Source organism: Chenopodium album, chromosome 21, assembly GCF_948465745.1.
Source record: "Chenopodium album chromosome 21, dcCheAlbu1.1, whole genome shotgun sequence".
Lineage (NCBI taxonomy): Eukaryota > Viridiplantae > Streptophyta > Magnoliopsida > Caryophyllales > Amaranthaceae > Chenopodium > Chenopodium album.
Window position 1 is genome coordinate 8,629,358 of NC_137854.1, and position 21,405 is coordinate 8,650,762.

The 21,405-nt window shown below is 32.6% G+C and overlaps 1 protein-coding gene across 1 annotated transcript; it reads left to right on the forward strand.

Moving 5' to 3' along the window:
• The first annotated feature begins 11,548 nt into the window (after window positions 1-11,548).
• On the forward strand, window positions 11,549-15,090 carry LOC145601719 (zinc finger protein ENHYDROUS-like). Its single transcript, XM_081657784.1, has 4 exons — window positions 11,549-12,458; window positions 12,595-12,991; window positions 13,100-13,431; window positions 13,989-15,090. The coding sequence occupies exons 1-4, from the start codon at window positions 12,311-12,313 to the stop codon at window positions 14,783-14,785; spliced, it is 1,674 nt and encodes a 557-aa protein (XP_081513910.1). The 5' UTR covers window positions 11,549-12,310; the 3' UTR covers window positions 14,786-15,090.
• The last annotated feature ends 6,315 nt before the right edge of the window (window positions 15,091-21,405 follow it).

Consider the following 21,405-nt stretch of genomic DNA (forward strand, 5'->3'; position numbering starts at 1 on the left):
GGGTGTGATTTTAACACCTCTAATCTGGGTCACGAGAATGTTTCACCAAGTGTTACACCACGTAAGATTAAAACTAAAATCAAGTGTTGCACCAAGAGTCCACAAACAACTAAACTTTAACGTGCCATGTTTAGTTCAACTCATACAAGATGCACGAGAGCATTTTTGTAATATTTGCAACTTGTAGACTAAACTACATCAATTTATTGAGCAAGAGATGGGAAAGAGAAATATTGGAAAATTACAACCATCGACCTTAAGATGCCATTAAATCCATTGATGATTAACCCGAGTTGCCCGACAATGTCTATAGCAATGAATCCTCACAATCGAAATTGTTGTTCTTTGTCGACAAGGCGACAACAACACTGAAAGTTGTTGTGGTATTCCTTACACTACTCTACTCTCGAAATTCGACTTTTCAGTTAATTCTCTCCTAGATCTTCCTTGTAATGATATTATAATTCTCGATTTTTATTAACTAATAGTTCCTAAGTAAAAGCTTAGAAATTGAGCGTGTTGTCATCTAAGAGTTATGAAATTATCTAATTGGATCATTTCGTATAAATTTATCTTAATTAGAGGATGGTGTTCGACAATATTGAGAGATGTGTAATGATTGGTTACTTAATTACTTTAGTATAAGGAGAAAAATTTATTTATTGATATAATGATGTCACCCAAGAAAAGTATAAGGAGACTGAATTCATGAAAACTGCGTTGCAAAGTATCAGTTGCAGATTTTGATTTATAATATTTTGAAAAATATAAAAAAAAAATTAAAATTAAAAAACTAGGAGTGTTTTGGTTAAGAGCTTTTTGGAGCAAAATAAGTTGTTTGATCATTTTAAAAAGCTATTTGGGATGTTTAGTAATGTGTTTTTGAAATAACTTTTTGAAATAGATTAAAGCTTTTAACTTGTTTTATACACTAAAACAACTAATAAGTAACAACTACTTATTTAAACATTTATTTTGACACTAAACAACTAATTATAAGTAGTTAGTTAAACAAGTTAATGCAAATCAAATAACTAACAGCTAGACAAAGAAGCTAACATTTAATAACTAATTAGGAGCCAGCGTATAAGAGTTTTCCTTCATACGTACAATATACGTAGAATTGATAGATTATATATTTGTTAATATTAATGTTGTATTTAGCCACTCTTGTAATTACGTTTATAGCTTTAGGTTAACTCCTAATTATGATTGCGCAAAATCTTGAGAACGAGTAATGAGAAGTCAGGGAAACGACTAGGTTTCCCTTCACATACACCACTTTCCTTTCCTCTATTCTCTTGATCTTCTATTTCCTTTCTCTCATAGTCAAACCACCAAATTGCATCCCGCGACCACAGTAGCTAATATCAAGCTTTATGTTCCTGTCACTCTTGACTACGAAGGCATCCGGTGCAATAATTGGTCGACCTCGTTTTGCCTTCATTAACGAGCGAACATGATTATTGTGTACAAAATTAGTTTGTTATAATATTCAAATATAAGAATATGTTGAGATTTTTATTCATTTAACAAAATTATCCGATCACTCACGAAGAAATACTATATAAAATAGGATTTTGGTAAATTTTTAATAATATGAGTCATTGATATATCGTTGATCAAAATTCATCATTTGATATATAAAAACATAAAATTAAAACATGCTATTCTTTACGATAACAATTGAAATTAATTAGTCTTTATTATATTATTGGTTTACTGTATTAATTTTTTTATTTGAAATTCCTTTATTCTTTACGTTTTCTGTTATAAAATACATAATACTTTAATTTTATCTTTACTTTAAAATAAAAAATAAAAAATTGTGCTCGTCATAAATTTAACATTCATCAAAATTAATTTTTAAGGCTCCCATTTAATTAAACCTTTGATTAAACCATCCATAGTAATAGAATATCTTATTTTAAAATTAAAGATAAAAACTAAATCTATTACCATAGGTGAAAAAAAAAAAAGAAATAGATGAGAGTGAGTGGTTTATTCATAACACCATTTCCAAATCATGAATGTAAGCATCAATCTAATATATATATATAAAGGGGAGTTTTTTCCCGAGTTTTTAGAGAGCCACGTAGGATCTAATTTTCTTAGCGCGCCATGTAGGATTATAAATCTTAGTAATAGCCAATTAAATAAGAGATTATTAATTTCTTTTAGAATTAAATAATTCAAATGTCACGTAAGCAAAATTGGCGAATGAGATTTTTAAGTTTAAAATAATTTAATATTAAATATTATCTTTTAATATTAGGAATTTTATCTAAATATATAACAAATTTTAGCTCATAGATACAAAAAAAAAATAAAAAAAATAAAAAAAATAATTAAATAAAATTAAACAAACCGTGCATCGCACGGGCTTCATCTAGTACCTTTATATATAGAAGTATATCATATCATAAAATACTATATAATGTTTAACGATTATCACAAAATAGCGACACTTGGCATTTTAAATTTTTGCTAAGTGTAGCACTTCATATTACACCAAATCAACAACTAAGTATTTTATTATGATACACATGATACTAAATACGTGAAAGTCAAATAGATTTTTTAATAGTAGTTTTTTTTTTTTTTTTTGAATTATAACTTCCAATAAGTATCTTATAATTTCGTTGTCAAACATTATAAGATTCCTTTTAAATAGTACTTTAAAATAGTAGTAATTTTTATTTAAATCAAACAAAAATTGGAAAAAAAAAAGTATAAAATTGTTTAATCAATTAAACAACATAAGATCCCTACATTTTAATAGTACTTTGAAATAGTAATAATGTACTATTTTTGTTTCAATCAACAAAAATTGAAAAAAATGTATAATTATTTTAGCAACATTTAAGATTAATTTCTTTTGTTGACCTACTATCATTAGTATAAAGTTTAAAAATCGACATAATACTTTGTTCAATCTCTTTTTTGTAAGGTTTGTACTTGGTTGAAAACCCGTGTTTCCCCCTTTTGTGATTGTTAGAAACAAAGAGTGAAATCATTGAAAGAGCTCTGAATTGGGGAAAGGACCTTTAGGTGTACTCTACAAAAATATATGGAAGTGTAAGTCAGATCATGGTGTGAAGCATTCGGGAAGTGTGGATCGCGCTGCCTCAGGGAGTGGTTGGGTGGTCACTGGTCAAGGTGTAGTCATTAGAGACGCATCGCAATTTTTGGGAGCCAGTGACTTTTGAAGGGAACACTCTTGATATGACAGCCCGTGTGGCGCGCCGTTTTAGGCTCAATCAAGTCAATTCAACCATCATCTCCTCATTGTCCAAAGCTTCAATCCACTTGACTGAGCTTGACTCCTTGCTTGAAGATGTACTCTCTTTATGCTCTTCCTTTAAGTTTGTTCATTGGTCACATGTTAAAAGGGATGGTAATTATGTTGCCTATCATCATGCTAGACTAGTGTCGTTCAGTGTGGATCAGGGAAGTTTAACAAGGGACATTCATATAATTACATATATGTACGAAAGTGCGTGATATTATATATTGGATTATCAAATAACACCATTGAACATATGGTGATACTATATATGCATAAATAGTATCACTGAAGATTCAATGGTACTATATAAGCCTAAAGTGGAACAATCAGTATGTGGTCCCCCATCACGTGAGACAATCTGACCAAAAAATAGGTGGGATCCACCTACAGACCTCTCTCTTCCTATCTTTCTTCTCTTTTCTCTTTCTAACATGTGTTTTTAGAATATTTTTATGTATTTACAAATATATAACACCCCTCCATATAAAATTCCTTTGTGGAACAAGCTTGGGTGAGTCATTGCCCTCATGAAGTTTCACCTAATGTTAATATGGACTCTTTGTCGATTGAATCATAAAGCACTAATCTAGACTTGGTCATTCTTAGCTTCGCCTGATTTTAGGCGAGTTTTGGGAAGGTTTTCTGGCTCGAAATCGGGTTGGCCCGGTCCAACCAGATTTTTTTTTTGGTCGGATTTGAGAATGTGTTTTTATGCATTTTTAGTTTTTTTTCCCTGGCCGAAAATCCCGCACAAGTTTGCATCCCGAGAAGTGAGCATATTGTTTTTGCTCTCAGCCCACCAAACCACTCACCGCACCTCCCTCGCTGTTCACGCCCTTCATTAGCCCTCCCCCGTCCCTCGTCGACCTAGCAGGGGTCATCCTTCCCCCGAAAACCTCCTCAGCCCAGAAAAACCCTAGAATCTAGTATCACTCCTCACTCCCCGTGAAACCCGTCGGCCGGCCCTCCCCCACCCTTGAAACCCTATGCTAGGGTTTCAATGGTAGGGGAGGGTTGGTCAGGCGTTTAACAGTGATGAAGATAAGTTTTTTAGGTTTTTCGATGTGGGTTTCGATAGTGATGAAGACCGACGAGGGGAGGTGTGGCGAGGGGTGGGGAGAGTTTATTGGTGGGCGGCGATGATCGTGGAAGGGGCGGCAAAGGTCGTGGAAGGTCGGGGAAGGGGCGGCGAAGGTCGTGGAAGGTCGGGGAAGGGGTGGCGAATGTCGGTGGAGGCGGAGGTGCGACTGGGTGGTAGAGGTAAGGTAAAAGGGTGGTGGCTAGTGTGGGTGTGGTGGTGGAGGAGTGGCTAAGAAAAGGGAATGGAAAAGTCTAAGGGGGGTGGGAAATAAAGTTGGAAGGATTTGGGGTAATGGAGAGGGTAAAGGGAATGAAAAAAAGTGATGGATGGACGTACAATTATTATTTAGTGCTCATAATGAAAAAAAGTGATGGATGGACGTACAATTATTATTTAGTGCTCATATTGATTACACTAGCTAATTCAAGCCAAGTCACTTCATTGAGATATTTTGTGAGATGGAAAGTGTTGTATTTTCTTTTTGTTATATCACGTAGGTCAAATTCCACCGAACCACATATATTAGTGTGTTCATCTCATTTATTATCTACTTTATTTCTCAAATTTATGTTTATGTTATCTATATTCACATATCAAACACGTCATCTAAATTAATCGATGCTCTATTTCCTAGCATCGAAGTACTCATAGTAATTAATAAATTGGTTTTGAGAGGATTTTTTATTTTTTCAATCTCCTTGGTTCCCAATTCTTCTCATTTGTTAAGTCTTTTTCACGAACTTTACTCGGAGCTAGGGCTTAATTTTTGTCAAACTTAAACTAGGATTTCATTGTACTGAATTGTATATATGAAGCAGAACTGACTTAATTTGAGCATAACTGATCAACTGAAATTCCGATAAACAAGTCCAAAAGAATATGGCTTTTATAATTGTATTATTTTCAATGTCCCAAACCATTTGTATGTCACCTAAAACGTAATTCGAGTTGTCTATCTAATTCTCTTTTCGAATTAAAAAAAAAAAATAGATGATAAAAATTTAAACACATAAAGAAGGAATTTCATCCAAAAAATCAAGTATAAAAAAGCTCCCCACAAAATAAAAGGGCAGATCAACAAAAAGGAAAAGAAAAGAGGAAAGAGCGAGGCAAAGTAAGTTGAGCTAGCAATATAATGTACAGTTTCATTTTCAATTGAGTGGTTGATTGTATAATAATCATTGCAACCTAAGAAATCAATGGAAGATATATTAGCTGGATGGTAATTAGTCGTTAATGTGTTTAGTGGCATGTCTAATCTTTAATTAATTATGTTTACTGCTATCTATTTTCTTTCAATTCCTATCTTCTGTATGATGCTAATTAATTCGTTCAAAGGCAATTAATCACTATTTCAACTATAAAAAGGACATCATATTCTTATAGTGTATACAATGATTAGTTCTATTACTTTAATGCACTTTGTTCCTAATAATAATACGTTCTATTACTTCAATGTACTTTAATTTGTTCCTAATACTTCATTATACGTCCATATGATTTGCATGAGCATGTGAAAATCTTAATTAAGGTGACAACTAGCTAGCTAGCTTAGTACTCGTATAATCAAATACTCCGATCCAACTAACCAAAATAAATACGAGTAATTACATTTAGAAATTATAATTTTAGAATAAAATCTCATCATTTGATTTATGTATTAGTCGTCTCTTTCCATATCGTGGGCCTGGATCTTGGGTCCATTTCAAGCGTTACACCACCTAAATGGATTATTAAAAGGTGACTAACATTATCAACACAAGTGATGAATGAATTTTACCTATTACGACATTTATGAGAAATTGAGACAATGTGACCAATAAGTGTATAGTGTTTTTATAATAGTGCTGGTTGAAGAAACGCAACTCGTAATCTGTAGTTCACTGCAAAAGCAATGTGAAATAATGACTAAGAAAACCTTTATGAAGATAAGAGAGCTGGCTCCCATAATTAATCAAACAGGAAATAAAGAGAATTAAGCATCTTATTACAATTCACGTCGACGACTAATAATGAAGTGGAAATTCAATAGATAAAAATCTAAAATTCAATAAAACCCCACGGCAAAAGAGATCCGCCCCTTTACTTTAGATATAATTGACTTTAATTTTGGTGGTTCACAGTTTATTTCATGATTTACTTTTGATTTGACTCTCATCAATTATTGAATTAATGAAGATCATTTTGAAATATTGGTTCGCTTAACAATTATACTAATACTTGTACTCCGTATTAATTTATATGCATAGCCTTACAAGTAAATATATACTTATTATTTTTAAGAAAATTCACCAAAGTAAGCACTTATATTATTTCTACATCAGTAAATTTGGATTGTCGCAAGTACCTTACTTTGACGAACATATATACTAGCTAACCTTCAAGTCATGCATGTGAGTAACACGACTTGCATTATGCTCCTCACCTTTATGTTTGTGCAATTTTTATATCATACGAGTAAAATTAGATGTGTCTTCTCTTGCATGAATATGCTTCACACATTCACTTTAAAATTAGGCCCATCTTAGCCTAACTTATCATCAAGCTAAGGGAAAAAAAATAGAATTCGTTGTCGATGTGAGGATAAAGTTTCTTAATGGTTGTTCCTATATGATATTGATTTTTTAAAATTGTATTTGTACATGCGTTGTTACTCCGTATTAAAGTTACCTTTTTAATAAGGACAATAGATTTACGACATACGTAGAATAAATTATTAATATATGCAGTGCTTCGGTGTCGGTCTTCTAAGTGTTTGAGCCATTTTTTTTTGTCTATTTTTGCAATATATAATTTCAATTATTATTATCAAAAGAAGAAAAATAATCATGCCCTACTTTGACAAAATAAATAGGATATGAAGGTGCCTTTTATGTTGCGTCAGTCATCAATTGATAGCCATATGATATGCTTGTTGATGTATTTTTGACGGTTGATTTTTTTTCAAAGGGCCAAAACTCATATTGCTCGTACTTTTGTTTTGTCGTAGTCATAGATTAATTATTTGATTAACATGACACATTTATTAAGCTAAAAATAGGATTATCAAAAAAATGCGTTACAATAATATGACATCCCCACATTTAATCGTGCAAGAATGAAAAATTAAAAAATTGTGGACCTTCGTATCTTGATTCTTGAGGTACAACTATACAATATATTGACTTTAATTACTTTAGATCTATCTAGCTTTAGATGACTTCATATTAAAGGGAAATTAAAGAAAAACAAAAGAAAACTTTTTGTTAATACGTGTTTCATTGTAGAATTTAGAATGGTATTTAGGTAGAGTCACGCAGATTAATTAAAGGGAAAATAACAAGTAATAGGATAAGCGGATAAAGAATGAATTTGGACTAAAATCTAAGGTTGACTATAACAAAACGTTTGCCACAATTGTGGGTGTGATAGCTTTGAAAATACAAAACAAAGTTTCGTGTATTTCGAAATCTGTATCTTATACTAGAGATGAATAACTTCTTGGGAAAAAAAAGGTGTAAGGGTATATGATGAAGGTTTTAATAGATAGTTTATCAACAATTCACATTAAGAATTAAGAATTGATTTATAATGATGTACGTAAATTATGTGAAGTAAATATTAAATTATGTCGTTAATTAATATCTATGATAAATTGGTAATGTGTGTCCATATTCAAATATGCCACTTTTTTCATAATTACTTTGTACGAGTATAAGAGACAGAGTATCCTTTATCATCACATTAAATTGATATTAAGTGTCAGGGCCTGTTCTCATACGATTATTTTCAGTTCAGTTCTGTTCAGCTCTAATAAGTTCAATTTAGTTCAGTTCTTAATAAACTTCTCTCATAAAATATCGAGTTCAGTTCAGTTCAACTCAATTCAGTCAATAAGAACAAGCCCTCAATCAAATTAAAGTTTATTAGAAAAGTCCCTCTTTTTTTTTTATTTTTTTAACAAACTTATGTTTTTAGAGATTCACCGATTTATTTGTTTTTTAATCTTAGTGGTCTTAACACATTTTACATAATTAGTTTTGAAAGTTACATAAATCATTGTTATTGAACTTAAGTTACTAGTATCCTTCCATATTACTTAATATTACTCCATATTTTCCTAAGGTAAAATAAGCATTGCTTATACAAAGTATTAAAAAAATTAAAACGTATAGTACTTGTACTTTGTTGTAAAAAGATATCCTCTAGATTTTGTAAACAGATTTCTTCCCATTAAATGTGAGCAGATTTTCATGACTCAATTATTGTCAAGCCAAACCAAAAATAATTTTTTTAAAAAAAATCCAACAGATGGTTTGAGAGAGACAAGGGAAAATACAAAAACGAAAAAGAGTAGATAATGAAGCATTAAATATGAAGACTTACTGGCCCAATGGGCCCCAATGTGTTGGGCCATGGATCTAAATACAAATAAAGAATACTGCTACGTAGTCGGGTACTTATACTGCATGTAATGGAGTAACAATTCTACAGTTATCTACAATTCTACAGTTTGCCTAAAAGATAAAGATCCCATTTTATAACGATTTTTGTAAAAAGGTGGGTCCAATTACCAGTTGGCCAAAGTGAATTTAAAAAAAATTAAAAATGGTCGCTGTAAATCTGAGTCAATGCACGCAATGATGCGTACACAGAAAAGATAATGCTGCCTTTTTGGTTGTACGTCCCTCTTCCATCTTATCCTCACCACTCTTTTTTTACTCTTACTTACTTAGCTCATTATTATCACTTGCGGCCCAAGGCCCATATAAATACCAAGTATATACTGTATAGATTAAGAATTATTGTTATACGGAGTAGTATTTACTTAGGGTCTGTTTACTTCACCTTAATTTCAGTTTAATTCAGCTCCAATCAATTTATTCTAGTTCAGTTCCTAATTTCCTTCTCTCGTAAAATATTCAGTTTAGTTCAGTTCCAATTAGTTCAGCTCCAATCAGTTCAGTTCAGTTCAGCTCAATTTTGCAAATGTGAACATGCCCTTAATGTTAATCAATTAGGGTGTATAAGTACCAAGTTAAGTTAGGTTTACTAAGAAAGATTGCGCTTTTCAACCTTTGGGTTGGGGGTTGAACCTTCACTAGAGACATTTTGAGGGTGAAATCGTGGTAGTTCCTTACTCTTTTTCCTCACTTTCAAGGTGTCTAACCTGCGGACCAAAAAACACCATAATGGATAAGTCTATTCATGGTCCAAGTGAAATATTTAGCGTTAGATAAAAGAAAACCCATAATGCATCCACGTTTTAGGCCTTATGTGCTCACATGTGAAGGGATATGATAGATTATATAAATCAATAATGAGCTTACTAGCTTAATTTTTTAGTTGAGTTGATTCGCTAATAGCAATAAGGCTTTAATAGCTTATCTATGAACTCTGATGATTTTTAATAAACGAGTTTAGTTATTTACTTAACATGTAGTAATGAGTGCTTAACATAAACATTATTTTCCCTCAAGCTATTGTAAATGTTGTTATGAGTATATAAGCTAATTTAAATTTATTTTGGAATATCATAAACCTAGAACCTTGCATATACAAATACTTGATTCTAGTTTTCCCAACCCTAGCTCTTAATTCTCAAATATTCCCTTTATTTTTTTTTTAATTTACCAATTTTATCATTGTGTACTATTTACATACTTTACTTTAATCATAATAGTTATGTGAAAAATATTGTTAGAATCGTCTTTATAAACAGTTTCTGATTATCAAATTTTTTATACTTTTTATTTGTTGAAAATTAAAAATAAAGTAAGTTAATGGGGGATATCAACAAGCGTAAAAACAATTATAATGAGTAAAATAACTAACCTAGTGTGTTTAATCCCCACTAGAAAAAAGGATAACCCGTTAAAAAGCTTAATTATGTGATAACAATATATTAGTCGCATCAATTTGCTAAAGTACTCAACATGTTAGGACATACTTGAGAGAAGTTACCATCTTTATATTTGCTTTTAGGAAATATGATTTCTAAGGTAAAAGTATAGTCTGTGTGTTTTATAGATGGAAAGTGAGTGTTTTATACTTGTAATAAGTAAGTTTCAAAAGTAGAATTTACTATTATGGAGTATGATAAACAACTCTTATCTTTTAGATTAGGTAAGTCACCAAATGAAGAGCTTTTGAACATGGGAAACCTCCTTGGTAATAAAATGAATATAGTTTGAAGAGGAAAAAAAAAAACTAAATTTAAAGGGCAAAAATAGTAGTAAGATACTTCTTAAAATATTACATGAATATTCAAAATTATTTATTAATAATCTCATATGAGATTGATTAATAAATCTGAGTTTTTTAAAATTGAATATGACGTGATCTTTGTTAAATGTGGTACCGAGGAGGATCATTATCAAAACTTAAGTATATTTTGACCAACTAATCCATTTAACATATACAACTATACAAGTATAAAATATCATACTCAATCTATATGCACACAATATGTGATTTAGCTTTTTAAAATTACAGAGCAGTCAATTTTTTTTTTAGAGATTTAAGTAAATGTTAAATGTGCTTTTGACATTTTACATGGACACCACAGCCTTACCCCTTAATATACTCGTGTAATAGATATATTTCATCGTATAACAAACCTAGATATGATTGATTCGTTAATAAACATTGACATTCATTATTTAAAAGACATTTGTTAAACCTAGCAAAACTAGCTCATACTTAATTATCGATTTGAAATATTAATATCCAAAATCACTTAACTCGATTTTAACTTGATATGAATTAAGCTAACCTGACCTAACCCACCCATCAAATCAACCCTTCAGTCAAATTTTATAACACAATCGAAAAATAACTTAATCCGCTCTAAATAACCCAGAACAAAAAATTATACTAACCCAAATAAATCTTATCCGAACATAATCCGACCCAACTCAATCTAATCCAAACGACCTAGTGGCCACCTCTAAAATGAACCAACATACCACGACAAATCGGTGCCACGAAACACCGATAGGGTTACACAAAGCCATGTTGCCGACGAGTTACCCAACGGGTTGACACGACACCGTGATAAAATTCGAGTAAATCAAAACTCAATAAAATAACACAATACTCATTTTTCACCTCTACCCACGTGCCCTTACTTACACATACACAATTTTTTTTTTTTTCGTTTACTCCCTTCATATTCATTTTCTTTTCCTGTCTTTTTTTATTTCCTTTCCAAAAAATAAAAAATCTATTTTCTCTCTCTTTCCTTGTTTTTTCCTTGTAGAAGACCAAGAAATGCATAGCAATTAGCAACTCATACTTGTTGACAATTTTGCAGAATTTCTCTCTTTTTTATTTTCTCTCTCCTCCATTTCTCAACCTCGCCGTCTTTTCAAAAATCCCCTTTTTAACCCTCTCAATTTGTCCACTTCTTCTTTGAATCTTTCCCTAAATATTCCCAAATCAATTGCTACTTCAACCCCCCATATCTTACAATTTTAGAAATTCCCCTTTTTCTTTAAAAAAATCCCATCAAATCCTGCTTTTTCTTCGCCGGAGTTCGATTCATTTTCCGACGAGTTTTCCGGCGAGATTTCTGGGTTAAACAACGAAAAGAAGAAAACCCAGAAATCATTTCACCTTTTTTTTTTGAATTTTAGAAGTAATTATTAAGAGTAATTACTCTAATTAGTAGTAGCGTTGGCTAATTTTCTCACCCAGTGTCATGTTCTTCTAGTCAGAGAATCATCAGTGCAGGGACCAGCTGGTAGTTGAGAGAAAGATTAATTTTTTTTTTTTTTTTTTTTGGGGAAAGAAAATAAAAATTGAAGTGATAAAAGCAAATTGACTGGTAGCTGTTGAAGAGAGAGAAAAAGGAAAAAAAAATAAAAAGTTGAGTGTGTTTTTTGTTTTTGTTTTTTTCTCTCTCTTAAAAAAAAAAAACCCTAAAATATATCCTGTTCTTCCCCAAAAATAATTTGGTGATGCCGGCAGATTTGGATGATTCATCAGCTAAAACTATGTCAAATAACACAGGAGCTTCTGGTGAAGCTAGTGTTTCTTCAAGCGGTGATCAAATAGAACCCTTAAAACCCCCTACTAAAAAGAAGCGTAATCAGCCTGGAATGCCCGGTAATCCTTTGATTCTACAGCTTTGATTGTCATTTTTATTCGCCTCTTGTCCGACCTCAGTTGTCGGGGTTTGAGGGTGTGCTGTTTGAATGGCTTGATAATTAACTTGTTGGTTGATAATAACTTGAATGAGCAGATCCGGATGCTGAGGTGATAGCTTTGTCGCCGAAAACATTAATGGCGACGAACAGATTTGTGTGTGAGATATGTAACAAGGGGTTTCAGAGAGATCAGAATCTTCAGTTACATAGAAGAGGGCATAATTTGCCGTGGAAGTTGAGGCAGAGATCGAGTAAAGAAGTGAAGAAAAGGGTTTATGTTTGCCCTGAAATTAGTTGTGTTCATCATGATCCTTCTAGAGCTTTGGGAGATTTGACTGGGATTAAGAAACATTTTTGTAGAAAACATGGTGAAAAAAAATGGAAATGTGATAAATGTTCTAAAAAATACGCTGTTCAATCTGATTGGAAAGCTCATATCAAGATTTGTGGTACTAGGGAATATAAGTGTGATTGTGGCACTCTTTTTTCAAGGTTGGATTTTTTTTGCTAAATTTTTATTTGGTTGTAAGAGATTTTTTTGGGTGATTAATTTTTGGGGATTTATTTCTTTATTTGTTTTTGTTGTTGATGAATGGACAGGAGGGATAGTTTTATTACACACAGAGCATTTTGTGATGCTTTAGCTGAGGAAAGTGCAAGAAATCATCCTAATGGTAAGAATAATGCTAATAACAATAGCACTAAGATGGAGATTGAGTCAAAAGCTTCAGCTGTTATTGCTTCGCCGCCACCAGCAGTTGCAGCAGTCCCGCCACAGCCATCAGTGTCACAACAGATGCCTCCTCCGTCGCCATTGCCTGCTCCACGGCAATCACCACCGCCACCACCAGCAGCACCGACTCAGTCAACCCCAATTTCTGTGACTCCAGCAACTACTATGGTGTCATCCGTTTTGCCTATTCAGAGTTCAGGTATATTGACCATTTCTTAAGTCTGAAAACTAGGTGGTGTCATATTAATAATTGTGTTTGTGTGCGTGGTTCTCTGATATGCTCTATATTTATTTTTTTGTTGAATTGGATGATGAGTTTGGTTGTCTTTCTCTTTCTCTAATTTTGTTTGTTCTTAATCTTTGATGATTTTTCTTTGGATTTAGTTTATTTTGTCTGTTGTTGATCTTATTTTTGTTCTTTTTTTGTTTTTATTTGGGTTTTAGATTGGATGCTTATTTATTAATTCTGACTTAAAGATTGTATTAAAGCTACATATTTTAGTTAAAAGATGTCAACAGAGTGCAGTTGGGTAGGAGATTTAATGATTTTAATATCTTTAAAACTTTCATTAAAGGGGCAGATCCAATTGATTCAAAAGTGTTTAGTGGAAGAGTTGGAAAGAAGGGGGAGATGAGAAAGGAGACTATGATTGAATTTGACTCGTTTACTTTTATTTAAAGTTCATTTTTAGTGCAGAAAGATAAAAAAGGCCATTGCTGTTTAGTGAAGAAACACTTTTTCATCTTGTTTTACAGTTCAAGGGTTGCCCGAAAGTCATACTCCAGTCTCGGAAGATGTACTCCCTCCGGTCGCTATAGTCACAACTGGGTTAAATGGTAGCGGAAGCAGTAGCAGTAGTTGCAGTTCTAGTAGTGGTGCCAATACTAGTAGCAGTGTGTTTGCTACCTTGTTTGCTTCTTCCTCAGCTCCACCAGCTAGTTTACAATCTCACGCAAATCCGGCTTTCTCAGACTTCATTCAAACCATGACTCAACCTGAGTGCCCTACAACAGAACTTCCTCAATCTGCACCTGCAGAACCCATTTCACTTTGCCTTGCTACAAATCACGGGTCATCGATTTTTGGGCCTGCTGGTCAAGAACGAAGGCAGTACGCACCGCCTCCACAGCCAGCAATGTCAGCTACAGCACTACTTCAGAAGGCTGCTCAAATGGGAGCAAATGGTGGGTCTTTGCTTCGTGGACTTGGGCTTGTCTCATCAAATTCATCTGCTGGACACTCAGATAGTCTTCAATGGACTTCTCGACAAGTTGAGCCTGAGACTAGCCCCGTCCAATCCGGTCTTGGGTTGGGCTTACCTTGTGATGAAGGGTCCGGATTGAAGGAGCTAATGATCGGAAGTTCTTCAATGTTTGGGCCAAAACAGCCTACCCTGGACTTCCTTGGATTGGGAATGGCTGCCGGGGGAAGCCCAAACGGGGGTCTCTCGGCACTAATCACATCAATGGGGAACGGCCTTGATGTGGCTGCCGCAGCAGCTTCTTTCGGAGGACCTGAGTTTGCTGGTAAAGACATTGGAAGGAGCTCATGATATTGAGAAGCAAAGGGAGAAGCTAGATTGTACAGAGCATCACTTAGATGTTGCAAGAGAATCAGATATAATTGTAGGTGGGGTTACTTATTTGCAATTTATTATGCCTATAATTAAAGACTTAGAGGCAGTTGGGGTCTTTTTGATAAATCTGCTGCTTTTATAATGATAAAAAAGGGCTATAAAATATGTTGTACTATGTTGTAATTCAACTACTTCTGGTTAGAAACTTTAGACAAATCCATTCCCCCTGTTAAGTATGTAAAAGGGGGAATTAGTAAATTCATGGATCAAGTTAAGTTCTATCAATTGTCCAATCTCTGCTGGTTGCTTAGCTGCTACTATTACTTCATGGTTGTTGCAATTTCTTTTTTACGCAATATTTTCGAAAGATACGGTGCAGTTTTATTACTATACCTTTGAAAAATACAGTAGTTCACTACTAACAAGGTTGGTCTGGTGGTGGGAGCTGCACTTGGTGACTTGGAGTCCCAAGTTCGAGCCCCACCGCTAGCGCTTGTTTTGAAGTTCACCTTCCCCCTCTCCCGTCCTAGTCTCCTGCTCCATGGGCAGGTTCACTGTGTATCAGAGCTTCACGGTAGCAAGTTTTCTTCGTGAAGTTTAAATTCAGTGGCAAATTGAAAATAGAGCTTGCTGAAATCTGGTTGATTGCAAGTCAATCAACTGGTGAAGTATTGTTGCCTAAGTGGCTCTAACATCTACTATACTGCAATGTACAACCTAATTTTTTGGTCTTAAATTGTTACAAGAACTTCAACTCTGGATTTATTTTGATGAGAAGAGTGAATTTTGCTTGTAGTAGTAAATCGTGTAAATTTGGATGGGTATTGTAGTATTGGTGTGCCTAACGCGTTTGTAAGAAATTATACTTCTACTCCGTATAATTTTTATGATGTCGTACCTCATTTTAGGATTTCTTATTTGATGTTTTAAATTATACTTTATTCTATTTTTGATATACATTTAATTAATACTAATACGTAGTACTTTGACACTCTGTATCTACACTTGTACCTTACATTATTTACACTTTTAAATTGCCTTTATTTTATCCTTTTTTTTTTTTTTTTTTTTTAATTATTGTATACTCCTTATTTCTTTTACTTTATTTACCTTTTTTCATGCATTCTCTCTTCGAAACAAGGTATGCAGTATTAATTGGGCATACCAAAAGAAAACAGAGGGCATACAAGAAGAAGATCAGATTGATATGGTTATAACTTATATTGGCACTTTCATGTGAGCTTCCTTTGTTTGTTTGCTGAGAGAATAAGCTTTCTTCTTGGATAACAACACTCTTTTGGAATATATATGCTGTATTTAATATCCAGTCAAAGGAAAAAAAATAATTGACACTGAAATAATGTTAGGATATCCAACAATCTTACAAGTTTGCATTTAAGATTGCGTACCCCAAACAAGAATGCTACTTCTTTTGCTTTCTTTGGCCATCTCTATTTGTTTAGGCTTTGCCTTTGACAATCACCGGCCACTGCTCCTCTAGACTCGTAAACAGAAGGTTGTTTACGTCTCGTCTCCAGCTGATATCCACAATTATTCGGTACCCGTAGCCCCGGTCCCGTTCCTATGCAATAAGGCCATGTCCTGTGATAATATGTCACTTTTTAAATTAAGTTAAACTTTAATTACCTTCATAATTCGTTATTGACTTCTGTCTCCGTAACATTCATAATTTCAAAAGAAATGACCGATGTTATATATGTTACGTGTTACTAGTAATTATCAAACTTTATTTATACAAGTACTGTATTACCTTTAAGGTTGACAAAGAAATGAGCAAAAGATAATGGAAACAGCTTAAAGACTAAAGACTAAAGAGGATGTTTTGAAAATTAAAGAGAGATATTGGATGATAACATGGAATAATAGTAGAGTTAGTTCATAACCAATAAAAAGGATCCAGTTTGTAGTCCTATATATGAGGCTATTATGTTGTTATTCTACACAGCAATTAAGTGGATGTCTAGTTGCTTATCAAGTTCCCAATTTTGACGTCGGCAATTCAAAACAACAGTACTGCTGAAGCCCCTGGATCCTCATTATTGACATCACCAAATAGGTCCAAATTACCAATTATGCATGCCTAGCCTACCAACTAATTTTAATGCTCAATCAGTTGTGTGCCTGTGTCATTTTTCTTCTTTCTTTTATGTAGCCTTGAGGGCTACTGTATAAAATTAAAAAGGTACGGAGTACTTCGTATTCAAAGATACAGAGTACTTTTGACGTGTATGACAATGAATCTGTTCACATTTACTGAACCGAGCTGAACTAAATTGAACTGAACTAAAATGAAGTTGAAATGAACAGGCCCAATACCACATATATTAAATTGGGTTTTCACTCTAAAATTTCCACATAATATAGAAAATAAAATTTGCTGAAATTGTACTTCTTGTGTCTTAGAATAATTGATATAGTCAAACTTTGCATACATGCTGCTGTATTAGTTAGACATTTGACCTTAATTTTATATAGCTACATATTAATGAAAATTATTTTAAAAAGTTATATTATGAAACTTTTTATAAATACCTATCTAACAACATATTTTTTTGATAGATTATGTTTTAAAAGAATTGTAGCCAAAGTTAATACGGAGTATATAAATAGTGAAAAAAAAAGTCTAACATGTCAATTATTCTGAAATGGAAGGAGTATGATTGTAAATTGTATATTGTATAAATTTAAAATAATACAAGTATTACTAAATTAATGATAATAATTTTAAATAATCTTCAACATTATTTTCCTCTACAAACTGCTAGTCATGATTTTTGCATTTAACACATATACATTTTGGTTTTTATTAATTATCAAGTGGAGTAATTAACACATCCATGATGATGGAAATATTTTAATAATTCTATGTTTATTTTGGGGATTTTTTATTTTTTATTTTTTTTTGGAAAAATACCCAAGGTTTTTAGAACCATCAATGCAAGTATGATTCCCCAAAACCAAAAAAAAAAAAAGCCCCTTATACAATACAGTATTAAAATTATCAACAAATTCCTATGCGTATGTTTGACTGTTTATTTGTTCCTGCGGTCCTGCCTCAAACCCCTTGTTTCCAACTAGTCCATCTCCATCCTGCTGCTTATTTACACACCTTCCCCAAGTCCCTAACTCATGTATACTCATCAAGAGTCAAGACATATATCATGAAAAGCCGTTGTATGAAATACGGGGTATACAATAGTAATAGACCAGGTAGTATAATCATACATTCATACTTCGTAGTATTCATGTTTTACAAGTATTAATTTTGTCATTAGGTGTTGACTTCTCTCCTCGATCCATATATTTAAATCTACATTGTGAAATAATTTAATCAGTAATGCTAGTAGTTAACTCATCTTCTAGCTCTTTTTATTTAACTTTCGATTACATTATTTTAAATTGGTCGAAAAAAGTTGAAGAAAGTTCAAGGAAGAAAGATTGAGACAAAAACTACGTAATAAGTGGGGGTTGTAACCAAGATTGATGTGTACAAACAGTTGTTTAAGAAAATAGGCACACACATTCTAAAAGAAATCCTGCTAAGAAAATGTGAAAAGGGCAAAAAACCCGGCAATGCGAAAAACCAAGTGTAAACGGGCTCGGATCCATATTCCCACAAACATTAAAGGTGGGATCACTGCGATCGTTATAAAGGCCATGAATTTGTGTGACCTTCAACATAAATTACAATTTGTCAATTTCTATTATTGTTGTTGTCCTTTTCTCATTTTTAATTATGCCACGGGCTTGGTCTACATTTTGCATTCAACTATTCTTTTTCTTTGTATAGTTCTTGTCTTCTAGCTACCACATGTCTATGAAGATTGAAGACACCCTTTTTGTTAAGCGAGTAAGTTTGGTGAAGTTGGTGATAAAATCGTGTTGTAATTTTAAGGTCACAAATTTAAGTGTTATTACTTCCTCTGTTTTTTGTTTTTTTATTATTATTTTTTTTAATTATATATATATATATATATATATATATATATATATATATATATATATATATATATATATCAGTTTGACCGGCATATTTGCCGAGACGCTACTTTGACCATAAATATCTTTAATTGTGTATCAGTAAAAATTGTAACAAAATCTAATATATATATATATATAAAGGGGAGTTTTTTCCCGAGTTTTTAGAGAGCCACGTAGGATCAAATTTTCTTAGTGCGCCACGTAGGATAAGATACAAGTTATCCTGCTTTCTTTATATCGTTGTTTAATACGTAGTACAACTTTTTTATAAAAGTTTTTTATAAATAAAAATACTAGGTTGCGAGTAAGAAAACATGAGTAACAAGTATTAATCACTTTTTATGCGTGCGAAACTATTTAATAATATAATTATGTATAACTAATGAAATTACAAATGAACCCTTATTTTCATTCTATCTCTCCTCTCTGTTCTAGGGTTTTAATTTTCTTGGCCGTTTAGACTGGAAATAGTCTAATTTCTTTAGAAACCCTTTTTCTTAGATTCAATTTAGTTTTTGTTTTGTTTTACGTTTTGGTTTGTTTTGTTCTCTCCGTCTGTGAAAGTCTGTCCCAATTTTCTAGGTTTTTGATTCTCATCCATGGATGGGAATTTTATTTTTAGGGTTCTTATAAAAATTTGGAAAGAGATTTGGATTCCTATGGGTCTAGGATTTGTCATCAATTGGTCGATCAAAACATTAGCGCAGATTGCGAAGGTCTCACTTGGAAAGATGCAAAGACATCGAAAATCATTGCTCGCGTCAAGCTTGAAGCGGTGGAGTATGAGCTATGCCAAATATGCAAATTAATTATGATTTTTTTTTGACAAGAATTAATTATGATTTTGATTGTAAAAGTTATGATATTTTCTCTAAATCTGTGGTTTAAGATCTTTATTATTGTAGATGCCGTATGGCTATTATTTATTTTATTTTATTTGTGATTATTTAATGATATTAATGCTTCCCGTTTCAAAAAAAAAAAAAAAAAAAAAAAAAGAGTTGATGTCTAAGAATATACACATTGACAAAAAACTAATTTCATGGTATTATACATCAATATGTACATACGAGTAAGAAAATACATTTGAAATGTGATAACTGACATATTTGTTTGTGCCTATTTTATAAGGTTAGAACTTGACAAATGGAACAATCTCAAGAAATTATTCTTTATAAATAATATTACAAGACCTATAATCAATTAGGATTCCTTGCAGTATTCAAAAATTACAACTCTTTCTTTCATTCATAGTGTGAGTACCATTAATCTTTTATCTTATATACTCATAAAACTATATGTATTATTTACTAGGCCTGTACAAAACTATCCGAGAATTCGAAAATCCGATCCGCAACCGATCCGAGTTTTAGGATATCCGATCCGAATTTTCATTTCGGATCGGATATCCGATCTGAAAAATCGGATATCGGGTACGGATTCGGATACTGGTTTTCAAATTTTCGGATATCCAATATCCGAAATATAAGGCTACAACAGTAAATATAAATATATTTTCTTTAAAAGAATTATGATATTCTTAAAAAAAAATAAAACCAAAACGGCACTCTAGATTTCACTCTCTCACTCTTACTAAAAAAACCCTAAAGTCCTCTTTCTCTCTCTAAGTTGGCCGCCACCCCACCCTTCACAGCCATCGGCTCCTGCTCACGGCGCTCACACCTCAAACCACTCAGATCTTCTTCTTTGTTCAGTCGTTGTCCTAATTTTCTATTTTAATTTTCGATTTTCTTCGTTCAGCCGTCACCAATTGCTAATTTGTTCTCCGTTGCTCACCAAATCGTCATTCATCGGTATCCTCTAATAAAGGTTAAAAGGATTCATTAGTTGTTGGGAATTTTGATTTTCAATATGTGTATGTGTCGATCTCCTCTGATGTTAGGTTTGCTTGCCAATTTGTTGGTCTTCTCGCCAAATGAAAAACTGCTAGCATGCTACTGTAATGGAGAAGGTATTTTTTTTTTTTTTGAAGGATAATGGAGTAGGCTTTTTGTATTTGTGAAAATTGATTATACTTTAGTTTATTATGTATGTGAATTTGATGGTCTTTTAAAAGACTACTACTACAGCATACTGTTTAGCTTAATGATACATAAAGCAATAAAAATTAATCTGATTTGTAAAATAGTTGTAATCAATTTTCATATTGGATAATGGATATCCGAAACATCCGATCCGAATGATTTCGGATATTGGATATCCGAAATTTTCGGATCGGATTCAGATATCAAAATCTGATATCCGAAGGTTCGGATATCCGTTCCGAAATCACATTTCAGATCGGATATCCGATCCGTGAACAGGCCTATTATTTACGTTTAATATGCGTGTTCAATTTGGAAAAAAAATGATTTGAGGTCAAAAGAAGAAATTGACTATCTTCGAATATCAAGATTATTGTTCTAACAAAACAATAAATAATGTTTCCTTAAAAAAAAATAACATAATACTTAAATATGTTTTCTCAAACCAAACATTATTTCTATCGATTTAATTCATTGATTGAGAAAAAAAATAATCTTGATACACTATGCGAAAAAGTGATTTTTTTTCAAATAAAATACATGCACCAA